At 49.8% G+C, this 12,947-nt stretch overlaps 2 protein-coding genes across 7 annotated transcripts in view; one reads left to right on the forward strand and one right to left on the reverse strand.

Moving 5' to 3' along the window:
- SEC31B (SEC31 homolog B, COPII coat complex component) overlaps nucleotides 1–3,538 on the forward strand; it is a 32,490-nt gene extending 28,952 nt beyond the window's left edge. For all 6 annotated transcript variants that reach the window (XM_042862702.1, XM_042862707.1, XM_042862705.1 and 3 more), the window contains 2 exons: nucleotides 941–1,012; nucleotides 1,773–3,538. In XM_042862702.1, the coding sequence (XP_042718636.1) occupies nucleotides 941–1,012; nucleotides 1,773–1,952 (252 nt within the window). In that variant the 3' untranslated portion in view covers nucleotides 1,953–3,538. The remainder of the gene's footprint in view (nucleotides 1–940; nucleotides 1,013–1,772) is intronic.
- Nucleotides 3,539–8,182: 4,644 nt separating this feature from the next.
- On the reverse strand, nucleotides 8,183–12,725 carry WNT8B (Wnt family member 8B). The gene is made up of 6 exons (XM_042863156.1): nucleotides 12,720–12,725; nucleotides 12,540–12,573; nucleotides 11,506–11,644; nucleotides 10,875–11,000; nucleotides 9,169–9,311; nucleotides 8,183–8,740 (listed from the first exon to the last, which is right to left on the reverse strand). Exons 2-6 carry the CDS (start codon nucleotides 12,552–12,554, stop codon nucleotides 8,183–8,185), a joined length of 981 nt encoding a protein of 326 aa, XP_042719090.1. The 5' UTR covers nucleotides 12,555–12,573; nucleotides 12,720–12,725.
- Nucleotides 12,726–12,947: the final 222 nt, after the last annotated feature.

The following is a 12,947-nucleotide window of genomic DNA, read 5'->3' on the forward strand; positions in this document are numbered from 1 at the left end:
GTGTTCTCCAGCAGTTATCCACTACCTCTTCTTGCCTCTCTAGAGCAATGGCTCTGTACTCCTAGCTCTTTGAGGAAAGCAGAAGAAATGACCCGGCTAATTTAGCTTCCTTTTCCATCGTTTTGATGCATAGGTAGTTACTGCAGAGTGGCTGGCAGTACAAGCTCTCAGAGGGAAAGGCCAAGATAGACTGAAAGAGAAAGCCATACAAGCATTGTGTTTGAGTCGCTGTAACTTCTCCAGCTCATCTCTTGGAAAGTGTTCCCTCTAGGGATGGAAAAACCTATGGTTTGGACTTAATAGTCTGAAGCTCTAAGCTGATATTGAATTTGAGTGGCTGGATTGGTAGAGCAATGCAAAACACCTGAGTTCCTAAGCCTGCCAGCCCTGTCCCAGCGTTGCCCAGAGCTAGGCATTTCTATCCACAGTGTAACGTACCTTTGAGTGGATTATCCAAGGTGGAACAACCAGATCTTCAGTACTCAGACCCTTTTCTTGGTGGCTATCTAGAGTACGAAGAATGTTTCCTCCCTTCCTCAAGAGGACTGGGGTTTCTGCTTCTAAGCTTCTGCTTAGGTGAAGCATGGTGAGGTTATCTGAATGTTCAGTGGGTCAGTTAATGAACATCTCCCTAGCTTTGGAACTAGTTGCTCTGTTATGTAGTCTGAAGGCACTATTAGAAGGGACAAATGTCTTGGCTGCAAGGCAGAAACAGGGACAAATCCAGCCTTCTGTTTTGGAGAGAATACATGCATGTATATGTACATTGCAAGGATATGGCCAGTTTGTATCACAGTCTCTGGCTGTAAACTGTCTGGCAGAGGTTGTGATGCTGCTGAAATTGCAGGGTGCTGAGGGGAGACCTGAGTGAGAGCAACCTGATACTGGGAATAGTGTGTTTGAAGCCCTATCTGAGCTAGCAATGTCTGTTTTACTTTAGAAAACTCGAAGGAAGCTAGAGGATGCATTGCAACGGCTGGAGACCTTGTATGACAAACTCCGTGAGCAGGCGGTAAGTGTATGCCTGCTTTTGTTATCAAGCTGTGGGCCTGAGGTGAACTGAGGTGAACTGTGCTGTGGGCCCTGGTGTCTGTTCCAGTGTTTCTACTACAAACCCTCTTAAGAAAGCGAAGGGATTGCAAAACCTTATAATGCTCTTTGATTCCAGCCAAATTTAGCTATTCTTTTTCCTTAACCTTGGCCCGGAAATAGAGTAAGGAAGAACTGTGAAGGGACTATTTGTAGGGTGGTTTTCCTCCTAGGAAGTACACTTGGGAGATGTGTGTGTATCGTATATGTATAGGTTCTAGACGGGGAGGAACATTAGTAAAGGAATGTTCTAGGGGTACTTATGAACCTGATGTATCCTCTAGCTAAGAGGATACTGCTGATGCCAGCTGGAGGGTTATTAATCAAGGCAAGAACTTCTATAACATATATATTTTCTGAAAGTGTCCATTTTATGCCTGAATAGAGATGAGATTCTGTGCTAGATGGACCACTGATCTCCTCAAATACATCAGATATTCATTTAATGTTGAAGTGTCATTACATAAGACCTGTGTTAACTATAACTTAACCTAGGTATTGGATTAATGTTTGCTATGGGCTAGGAAACTGAGGGATGAAGTGGATTGTCCCTCCTGTCAGTGCCTGGCTTTGTAGGTGCTGCATTTGGTGAAGATCAGGTAGAGAGCAGGGGAGAGTGGTATGGAGAGGGGTTTTGTGTCACAGCATTAAGGATGCTGACTCATTTCTGCTTCTCCCCACAGCTCTCTCCAGCTATCCTCATGGGTCTCCATGAAATTGCCCACTGCATTGAAGCTAGGAACTACCAACAGGGTCTCATGGTTCACACCCAAGTGGTGAGCAGCAGCAGTTTCAGTGAAGTGTCTGGTTTCATGCCTGTCCTGAAAGTCCTCATGACCATTGCTGGCAAGCTGAATGTGTAACATGTGGAAGAGCTGGTACACTGCACATGCTGAGCTGGTGGACTCTCTCACCTGTCGATGTGCTGCGGGTTGCGGACTTTCCTTCCGACTCTGGAGAAAGAAGTCTGCGCCTGGAACCGTGCTTGACCAGCATGCCTGGCCCCATCTACTCTCCAGACAGCCAGGAGTCGATATCCTGGAGACTGCTCTCTGTCTGTCTCTCCCTCCCTCTCTCTTTCTCTATTTTCCCCCCCACACCCCTCGAGTCCACTTCCCAGCCTAGGGCTCTCAGTTTCAGGTGTCCAGGTATCACAGAGATCCTCAAAGACTGCTCTGTGTTAGACTCCTTTTCCCTGTTCCCCAACCACAAAGGGGAAACTCCTTCCAGGTTGATACTGCTTTTGTATAGGAGACAAACAGCAGACACCTCAGGCTCTACTCCCTGCTGCTCAGTGGCAGCTGCCTCTTTTGGGACCTAAGCTGGGGTGCCTCTGCTCCATTGGGCTGCAGTCAGGATCTCTCCTCTGGTTCTTCCTTTATCTTCGTTCTAATCTTCAACTCATCTTTTGCCCCTCTGCTCCGATACATGATACAGCTAAAGTTATCTGCCAGCCTACTCTGGGCTAGCTTTGGTTCTCTCTTTCTTCTTCACCCAGTCGTCTTTTCATAAAAAGTAAACAGAAGACAGCTTCCTCAGTATCCTTTTTGCCTTCCCATGAGCTGAAGGCTTGAGCCTTTTTTTTTTTTTTTTTTTTTTTTTTTTTTTTTTTTTACCCCCCTCCTCCCCCTTTCTGGTTCCTGGGACTCTCCCATACAGGAATGCAAGCAGATTGGGATGCTCTGTATATTCCTCCTCAGAGCCAGCAGCTTTGTTTGGGCTAAAAGCTGTGCTGGCTGGCCTTTTTCACTTCCTCTGTGTTAGCACTGTGGGCTTATTGCCAACTGATGATGTCTAAAGGTTTTCTAACTAGGGATTTCCAGGCAGTCTTAGGACTTCAGAAGCAACAGAGATTGTACAGGCCCCTTAAAGACCAGCCCAGACTTGAGCAGAAGGAGAAGCCTCCTGACAAAATAGTAGAAATGTGCTGCAGTAGGAGGCATTGACAGGTCCCAAGGACATGGCTGTACTGACACTTTCCATTACTATGGCATTTCCTCTGAGATAAAATAAGTGAATGAAGAGTGCCTGTCCTGTGGAAGAAGTCTGGGAAAGCAGATAGGACTTTGGGGCACTTCCATGTGCATCTTCTGTTCCTCCTTCCTCACCCTCCTCTCTTTCACATTAACTAGGCAGTGCAGTCCTTGGACCCTAGCTGGGAGTGAGGCTTCTTCTCAGTGTTTGGCTGCAGCCAGCCCCTGCTTCCTCTGCTTGCTGCTTGAGTGATAATGCCATCGTGGGTCTGTGGTTCAGTGACTTACACAATTCAGCCTGTTCTACCATGAGACTTAGGAGGGAGAGGGATCAGAGAAGGGAGGGAGAGGGTACATCTCATTCTCTCCTTTCCAGGTCGAAGTGCCTCCTTGTTGCTGCTTTGTTCTGTTTCTATTACTGCAGTTTGATGCACTGAGAGATTACAGAACAGTGAAATAAAAGCTGCGTTTTGTGATGCTGCTAGTTTTTTTTTCATAGCGTTGATCTGAAGGCAGTTGCCTGTCACGTCTGGCTAAAGGGTTGTTCCTCTCAGTTTTCAGGGTCACCCACAGAGTTCTCAGCTTGGGTTGGGGGAGCAGATTTTCAATGGTATGGGGCAAACCAGATCATGGGCTCTGCTGGTATGGGCAGCAAACATCCTGGTGTGGTGAGACTTCAGGCCTTACCTGCTCCTGGGGCTGCAGGGCCAGAGATCTGTTCTACAGTGACCGTCCTCAGCAGTGACTATCCATCTGTGTCAGGCACAAGAGGGTCTGGGAGATGTCTGGAGTTCTCCTGGGGAATCACAGTGGTTTTGGGGATTTTATATTTCACTTTAGGAGTTGGAAAGGCATCAGTAAGTAAGCAGCCCCTGATCAGATCCTCTCCTGTTGGAAGTCACTGTTATGCCACCAAAGCAGTTATGCTTAAATTAGCATGCTGATCTGACCTCCTTTGCAGAAATCAAATGTATGCAGCTGAACTGTCAATCCTTGCTTCCAGTTAATAACTTCTAAATCTGTTGGCTGATTTCAGGTAATCTTTTAAGGATGTAAGAAGGCTGAAATGGAACATCAGAACTGAGATAAAGTGGAGAGAATGCTGTAATCTTTCTATATGCTGCTAGGTCGCTAGCTAGTATGCTTGTACAGATCAGCCATCAGAAGGCAGAAAACTGAAACGTGCAGGGCTGTATTACACAGCTTGTGGTTAGAGGGCTTGCTAGTAGTAAAGGTTGAAAAAGATTGGATGGGAAAAATTTGAAGACCCATTGCAGGGAAGGGAGCAGAGCTTATGAGGCTTTTAGGGTATTAGAGTGACAGTACATGCATTCAGGGGAAAACAGCCTTTGTTATTTCTGCTTCAGTGTCAGGGAGACTTGCAGAGGTGCAGCAGCGAAGTGGGAGCAGTTGGCAGCCAGTGTTGCCTCCCAGCTTTCCCCTGTCAGAGAGGTGCAGACTGATGATTAAGGACTGCACTAATGTTGCGACCCTTCTGTTGCTGAACAAGCAAGCAGGTAGCCAGTGACATCCATTTGCCTAGCAAGTATACAAGGGTTCTTAGGTGTTCTGTGGTAATTTAACAAACCTGGTAGTTGGCAGACTGCCATTCTGGACTTCATTGTAGCACCTGTGCAGCCCAGCCCTTTCGCTTCTTTAAGTCAGGCTACTTGTAACACTGAGAAGTAAGGATTTTTTTCCGTGTGTTTCTTGGATGCCTTGGACTTCAGTTTCCTCCTGCATGCACTGCTCCTGCCACTCATGGGTTCATGCAGAGACCAGCTCTTCATCCTTCTTTTGCTGCGAGTCCTTTCCTGTCCCCTCTGTCCCACTGTTGCTCAGTTCTGCTTCAGGTGAGCTCCATCCTTGAAATTTGTTAGGGAAACCAGGCAGCGAGGTGACCTGCTCAGAGTTCCCAGGGAGGCTGGTGGCAGACCTCCATTTCTGTGGCCCCGGGGCTTTCTGCTGCCTCACAGGTTCCGCTGCTTCAGTTGCAGCAGGTACCAGTGTGCAGCCATGCTTCCCCCCCATGCGTGCACATGCTGCCGCAGCATCCCTGTGCGGCTCAGCGTGGAAAAAACGTTTTCTGTTGAGTGATGAGAAGGCCTTTGGGTTGACAAAGAACAAAAGAACGGGGAGGCAGGAGGAAGGGTTCCCTGGGCTTGGAGAACGGGGCTCTAATCCTGTTGCAGATAACATCATGTCTGCGGGCTAGGTTTGTGTGTGTTTGGGGGAGCTGCAGGGGCAGAGATTGTTAGGCAGTATTTGTTTGTAAAGCCACTTGCTCTGAAGATAATGCTTGCACTAACTTCTATTGAGGGAGCAGTGTGAGTCCCTACAAAGTCCTTTCCCAAAGTGTCTTTGAAGCCAAGAACCCATTGAAAGGAAGAAAGGCCAAGAGAGGGGATTAGTTTGTTCAGCAGCTGTGAATTTCAGTGGGAGGCTGATGAACTCCAAAGTCTTTGTTGGGATTTTTTTTTGTATGGAGCCCTGCTGGAGGGAGAGACCCACACGGGGGCCGCGGCCTTAGACAAGAAGGAATCCGAAGCGGCAGGGAGCTGTAAGCGGGCCACAAGGACTTTTCCCAAACACTTTTCGGAAAAGGTGTTGTGAAGAGAGCGGAGGGGGATTAGCATGTGAAATGACACTTTCCATTGACTCCGCAGAGGGGAGGGGAAAAGGGCCGGCTGGCTGATTTATTAGCATTTTGTTCCCTTTTCTGTTCTTCTCCCCGGCAGCCCCCCTCCTCCTGGAGACCTCTAAAGAGGTTTGGATTGGAAAAGGGAGCGGGGGGCGCCTGTTTGTGTGTCATCTGGGCGAAGGTGACCACCTGGGAAGCTGAGTGTAAATATTTCTCCTCTGAGGAATGCGCCTTCATTAAACCGAAATGAATACATGGAAGCATCCAATCCCACCGCACAATGGCCGCAGTGCCTTTACTGCTCAGGGCTGGGGAGGGGGACCTCTCCGGGCTCCGACCCGCTGCTGAGGTCAGCACATTTTGCAGCTGCGCCGCCGCCATTTTGTCCCGCAGGAAGCGATGCGTGCTGGTGGGGCCCTGCTCGCAGCGCTCCCTGCGTGCTCCTCGCTCAGGGAATGTGGAGATGGGGGCCGTTCCCGCATCACTGCATCCCGTGGGTGCATCCCAGCCTCGTCCCCGGCCTGCACGGGATGCTTGTGTGGGGTATGGCACGCAGTGGCAGTGGGGGCACAGAGAGCAAGGAGTGGAAGCTCTGCTCTGTGCCTTACACCTGTCCTTGGGCCAGCTCTGTCAGGCAGGCCCTCTCTGTGTCTCTTCACCCTCCTGCCCCAGGATGCAGCCCCAGCACGGGGAAGCAGAGGGCAGGGTGGTGAGCCACGTGTTAACAGGAACCCTGAGAATTGGCTGAGATGATTTCTTGAAATTTGCTGGATTCCTGCATGCTGTGGAGTCTCTTTCTCTGGCGAGACCTCAGGTTGCCCTGGGTCTGAATGCCCATCCCCAACATCGTAGCCCAGAGATGAAGAGGATAGTTGATAACTGAGATTCATACAGACTGCTGAGTGTCTTCCGTGGGTCTGAAATGGGTAACTGGGCCCCTCTGCCTCCCTTCCACCTCCTTTTCCTCTAGGCTCAGGTGTGCTGCAGGAGAGAGCAAGCCCTCTCTTACGGTGGTAGGGACTGAGGTAGGGGAACTGATCAGCTCTTTTTGTGCTGAACAAATGAGCAAGGGGCTCAGTTATAGTCTCCAGAGCTGTAGCTGCATGCATCCACACATGCAATTGGACACGACGGAGTTTTGCAAGCACTTGGCTACTGATTTATTGCATTGGCTATTCCTTTACAAATATTAGCTACAAGACAGGTCTAATGGCCAGTAACTTAACTCTGCTGGCTTCTCATATGTCTAAAGATACTTCAAACAACAAAGTAGAATATAAATTTACAGCCCCAAGGACATCACTGAGGGTGCAGTGAGCTTCCCCTGGGTCTGCAGCTGACAGCCTCCTCCCTCCCTGCCCTCAGCCACGACAAGGGAAAAGAGATGCATCAACTAAGTCTTCCTGCTGCTTGCTTAGCCTATAGAATATATACAATAAGATGTAGAGGAAAAACTGTTATGTATACATCACAGTAACTGTGCAATAAATTAAACTTCAAAGTGCTTCACTTTCCTATTTACAACACCATTAAATAGTAACTGACTTTTTCTCAGACTAGGAGGAAGTATATAGTTAGTTAGTTGACAGGTGAGTGCTCAGCAAGTACACCAGGAGGGGAATGGGCTCAGCTGCCAGTTCCTCTCTGGGAGAAATTGGGGAGGGAAGGTGGACTGTACAAGTGTGAGAGTGTTGGTATGGCATCAGTCAGGGTGGCTGGGGTGAGAAAAGGGGACAGGACTGGTGGCTTAGAAGATTCAAAATAAGCATAGAAAAAAGCGAGTGGCGTGATCCCTTCCTAGGATAAATATTTAATGAGCTGGAATCTTGCTGCACAGGAGAGATGAATTAAGCTGTAAAAGGCAGGAGGTGATGCCCAGGTAGCTGGCTTGCTACAGGAAGCAGTTGCATACATTTTCCTCATAGTGCAGGGTTTAATAAAAGGCAGTACTATTTTTCTTAGAGGGATTCAATTTTTTTATGGCATGAGAAGTCTTTTTAGGGACTACCACCCTGAGTGCTCTGGTGATGCCATCTAAGTTGCTTTCCCAAGTGTTGATCTTACTTGCTGAAAGGACTGAAGCAGTGTAAACTGTACTAGTCTGGGGAGCAGGCAAGCTGAAAAGAGCAGAAGCTACAGAGGGCAGCTGGTTTTTCAGCTGTAAAACTATAGTCACTGGATAGATAGAGTGACCCTGGGGGGGTCCCCTGAAGGGACCAAATCTCACCTGGTTATGTTAACACTTAAGTGCCTTCCCAGAAGTCCTCAGCCACTGCATTACCAGGAAATGCACTGCATGGCTGAGGGGTTGCAGAAGCTCTTCTGCCTTGTCCGAGCCACACAGTGAGGTGATGTTGGATGAAGGGGCCTTGCCTGGAAATGAGATAAAACTAACCCAGAAGGAAATGGTGCCAAGGGAAGTAGGAAGGGAAGAAGAAGAGAGGAGGGGCAGACAGGACCATGGGGGAGCAAGGGGCAGTTAGAGCTTCCTTTTGAGCTTGCGGCTGGCCCCGCCACCCCCGCTCCGCTCCCGCTTCTCTTTGCGGACACAGAAGTACTTGGTGACCCGTTTGCGGCACTGCTCACAGCGCACAGCACAGCACCAGTGGAACTTGCAGTTGCAGCTGGACACCATCTCAGCCCGTCTCTCCTCCACCGCCAGCCCACAGTCCCCACACAGCCGCCGGCAGCTCCGCTTTTCCCACTTGCTGAGTGCCTTGCCTCTCTTCAGACACTCCCGGCCCTCCGTGCCCAGCAGCCCCAGCGTCTTGTTCTCCAGGCAGTAGTCAGGAGAGTCTTCTAAATGGACCAGCTCCTTCTTGGAGATCGAGCTGAAGGTCTCGGCAATGGCTCCCCGGCTGGCAGCGCTGTTCCCCACCCCCTGCAGCAAGTCCACCTTCAAGGCCTTGTGGTACCTCTCCTTGAGGTAAGTGCCAACCTCGCGGAACTCGGGCAGCTGCAGCCAGCAGGTCTGTGTGGTACAACTTCCTGACACACCATGGCATTTGCAAGTCCGCTTCATGGTCCCTTTGACAGCCTGGGAGATGAGGAAAGAGAGGGGATGTAGGAAGAAGCCCAGAGGGGTCACTAGTGTCATTTCTGCGGTGCAGCTTATGGATAAGTCTGGCTCATAATTGTGGAGGGGTCTGCTGTGGCCCCTTCTTGTACAATAGACCTGCCCGGGGAGGGTTGGTTGAAGGTCTACATTGGTTTCTCCAAGGTATTCTACTTCTTGAAGAGGGAGAAGGAGGGCAGCAGGAAGGAGTTAGCAGGGTAAGCATGGAAGGTTTGCTACATTAGGACAAATGCTATCGGTATTGCTACCTTGCACCCCCTCTCCTCAGCAAAATAATTGCTTCTATTCTGCACATGCTCTCAGCCAGGACATATAGTGAGACTCCATAGTGAATGGCCAGAACACATCAGATACGTGCCTTCAGGTCTGGAAGGAGGAAGGGGGCTTACCTTTCTTCCTGCCTCGTTGTTGTGCAGGTTCATAGCAGCTCTGGCATCTTGTCCAGTTTCCAGGGCATCCACAAACTGCTTGGAGATGGCTTCCCCAAAGCCCACATTATCGCTGCAGCCTCCCCACAGCCAGCCTTGCCCACCTAGGAAAGGAGGTAAGAGGTGTGCTGCCAGGGAACCAGCTCCTCTTTGTGCTGTGCTCCCCAGGGAAGGAAAGGGTGATTGCCAGCAGTGATGGAAGGAATGAAGGCTGGGGGATGAAGCCAGCCCTTTGCCTAGTGGTGCCTGAATCCTAGCAGGATTCAGAATTCATTTGATAGCACTCCTACAGAGATGAAACTCTGGATCTTTAATCACCTTCCCTCCAACCACAACTTTAACTGGATCAGTCTGAGTAGCAGGGATAACTTGCCTGTTCATAACAGATTCCTGAGATGGATTAACCAACTTGTGTGCATAGAATCAGAGAAGAATCCTTAGAGCTGGAAGGGATGCCCTGTGTGCACATCCTGGTTAGTAAGAACAGAGTCCCCTCCACCAGAAAAACTGCCCAGCCCTGGTACACCTATATGAAGGAAGCCCTCTTTTTGATGTACACAAAATCCCAGGCTGATGTTGGGCATCTCAGAAGGCTATGATATTCCAGTTATCATAAAGGAACAAGGGAGTCAGCGCAGATTGGGAAACTATACAGGAAATTGTGGAAAGTACTTTTTCTAGCCTAGTGTGGGCTTGATAATTTAGCACAGCTGCCTGGAAACGCATCATGCAGTTTCTTCTTTTTTTTCCTAGAGAAAAATACCGAATGCTCTGGGAAGAATTGAAATCTGAAATATTCTGACCCTTGTGTGCCTTGGTGGTACATCATGGGCACTGCGGTTTGATTGGTCTTGTACCTTTTGTCCCTGCAAGGCCATGCCATTGCCTTGGTGCTTTCTTGCAGGGAAAGGCAGCAGTGCACCTGATGGGAAGGTGGGTGATTGCAGTGGACATCAAAGGGAGAATAGAAACATGTATCCAATGCAGCTACAGCAGCTTAGAGTCAGCGCAGTGATATTTGGAATTGAACCATGATGTTTTGGACATACACGAGTTTCCTTTGCCCGTCAAGGCTTTAAGTTCACACTAGAAAATTTTCATGAGAAACAAATATGTTTTGAGGAAAGAAATTGTGGCATGACTAGCTCAAATAAAATTTGGTGTGTCATTGCCCTGAAGGCTTGGTCTGAGAGATGGTCTGTCCCAGGCCTCAGACACCTACAAAGCAGTGGCTGTTGTAAAAACTGTTAGCCAATAAGCAAATTACACAATACTGGGCGCTCCAGCGGAATTTGTGACAAATTGACACCTACAGCCTGCCAAGTACGGCTGAGCAAGGAGAGGCTTTTAAAAGGTTTTGATCACTTGAAATTTGAATTTTTCCTTCCAAAATACTCAAACTTCACTATTGCATGAGATCTGAGGGGAGAGCCAAAGTGGTGAAGCCCTGGAATTCCCCACCAAGGCTGTCCAGTGGCTGCGGGGATGGGGTGAGATGAATGCTGGGCACTGCCACAGCAGTTCTCGCCCAGCACGCTGATGAATACTCAAAGGGTCTATAGATGCCATCCTGCTTTTCCCAACAGTAATGCTGATGGAATAATGGAGGAGAGCTTCCTTCAGCAGCCCAGGGTTTGATAGTGGGACAACCGCTTGTCTCTCCTTACCAAGCTGCCCATTGCGGGAGTCATCACAGCCACAGTTGTCAAAATCCCCCAGGCTGCAGTTCCGGGTCAGTGTGTACATGACACCTGCAGAGCTGATGGCATGGACAAAGGCAGTTTCTCGGTTCGCTGTCAAGCAGAAACACAAGGAGGGCAAACATGTTAAAGATTTCATGGCAAGACTGGTGTTAAGAACAGCTCCTACCATGCATGAGACTGAGTCAGATGATGTTTGCAATGAGCAGGGTTGTGTTGGATGGAAAAAAGGTCCTACAGGTCAGATGAGCTTAGTTTTGGCTTGAACCAGATTTGATCCAGACTTACCAGTGCCATTTCTAAGGGTGAGGAAGAGTTTTGCACCCAGGTATCATGCTCACCGGTGGTTATACAGCACAGATGCCCAAATATCCCCATATCTCACTGATACATCCCAGAGAGGAAGAAGCCCTCTCCAAGGGTCAGATGTCTTCCCCACATCCTCCTCGAGCCTTGCCTTCTGCCAAACCACAGCCCAGCCTGCCCCAGAAGAGGAACAGCCCAGGTGGAAAGGAGGCACTTGGGAAGAGAGGAAGAGCTGCTGGGCTCTAACCTGCAGCAAGTGGGTCCCGGTAGTGGTATCCAGTGCTTTCCTTACCGCTGCGCAGCCCGCCATGGCTGGAGAGTTGCAATGCCCGCTCAGGGCAGTTCCAGCGATCCCAGGCAAACTGGAACTTGCACTCCTCAATGCCACTCTGTGCCCCAGCAGCCACACTGCTGGAGTAGATGAGATAGGCCTAGGAGAAAGCAAAGCAGTGAATCAAGATGGGGACAGCATCAGCCTGGTACTGAGGGTCCAGCTGTGCTGAGAAGCATGGCCCCAGTCTTGCCACGAGGCTGTCAGTCAGCTGCAAAAGGACTCGAGTACCATCTATAGAGACAAGATGTGCACAGCTGAGGGGGCTGCCTGAGCTTAGCTCTGTGAGGTCTACTGGTTGCCAACAGCAGCAAGAAGTGTGTTCTCTGCAGTGCTGCCTCAGAGGCTGAGCCTCCCGGAGGGAGAAGGCAAAATGGAGCTGTGGGATGCTAGCCATGTGAGGAGCTATGTGTAGCCAGCCCTGTGCAATTAGGGACCTCCTTGTCTCTTCAGTTCTTCAGTGTAAGAGGATTTGTTTTTTGAAGATGCTTTTTCAAGACAAACAAAAATATGAGGTAAATTTTGCAGCTGGTCTTACTTAGGAAATAAAGGCTCTGAAAAAGGGGTGCAAGGAGGAGAGGAATCAAAACCACTGAATGAAGTCCTGGCAGTTCTAGCTGTGCTCCTTGGGGAAGTGTGTTCTGCAGGGCCTGCAGCAAATGCTCCTCCAGCTGGATGAATGTAGGTCCTAATGCTGAGCTGGTCAGCAGGAAGCAATGGATGACAGGTGAGATTGGCAGTTGGGGTCAATAAACACATTTCCACAATCTGACCCAATCAGCTTAGAAGGGTCCCAGGCCCCTTTGCTGAGGGCTGCTGCAGCCTGCAGAGCTCTCAGGAGGACATCCCTGGCCCTGCCCTGCCTTGTTGCTGCGTGCGTGGTGTTGAGGGCAGTTCTGGCCAAAGCTGGTTGGAGAGGAGTGAGAAGGAGGAGCCCCCCTTCCCCCCTTGGGTTTAGTGGGATCAGGGACAGAGATCAAAGAGATTTCTCTTACCTTGGGGCCCGTCATCAGGAAATTATTCACTGACCTGGAAGACAGAGACAGTGTCAGCAGGGAGGGGGTGATGATGGAGGGGCCTGGGGAATGCCTGGCATCCCAGGGCTCTCCTATCACCCTGCCTGACTTCCTGGCTGCAGGCACCTCTGCTCCCTCAGCACCTTCCCCTGCCCATACCTACTGGGGTCCTGTCTGCCTGCCCTGCCTCCTTGGCCCCCTGTTCCCCATGGCTGTGCTCTCCATTTTTTACACAGCTGTTCCTAGCACCCCTTCTTCCCTCCCGTTTCCCTCACTCACTGCTCCTTCCTTTTGCTCTTCTCATAGCTGCTAGTTACACCAATTCCCCCATCTTCTCTGCTCCCCCAGATTTGCTTTTCACTAAACCCATCTGCCGCTCAGCTAACT

This window comes from Lagopus leucura, unplaced genomic scaffold (assembly GCF_019238085.1).
Source record: "Lagopus leucura isolate 7727_CA_CO unplaced genomic scaffold, USGS_WTPT01 Super-Scaffold_739, whole genome shotgun sequence".
Lineage (NCBI taxonomy): Eukaryota > Metazoa > Chordata > Aves > Galliformes > Phasianidae > Lagopus > Lagopus leucura.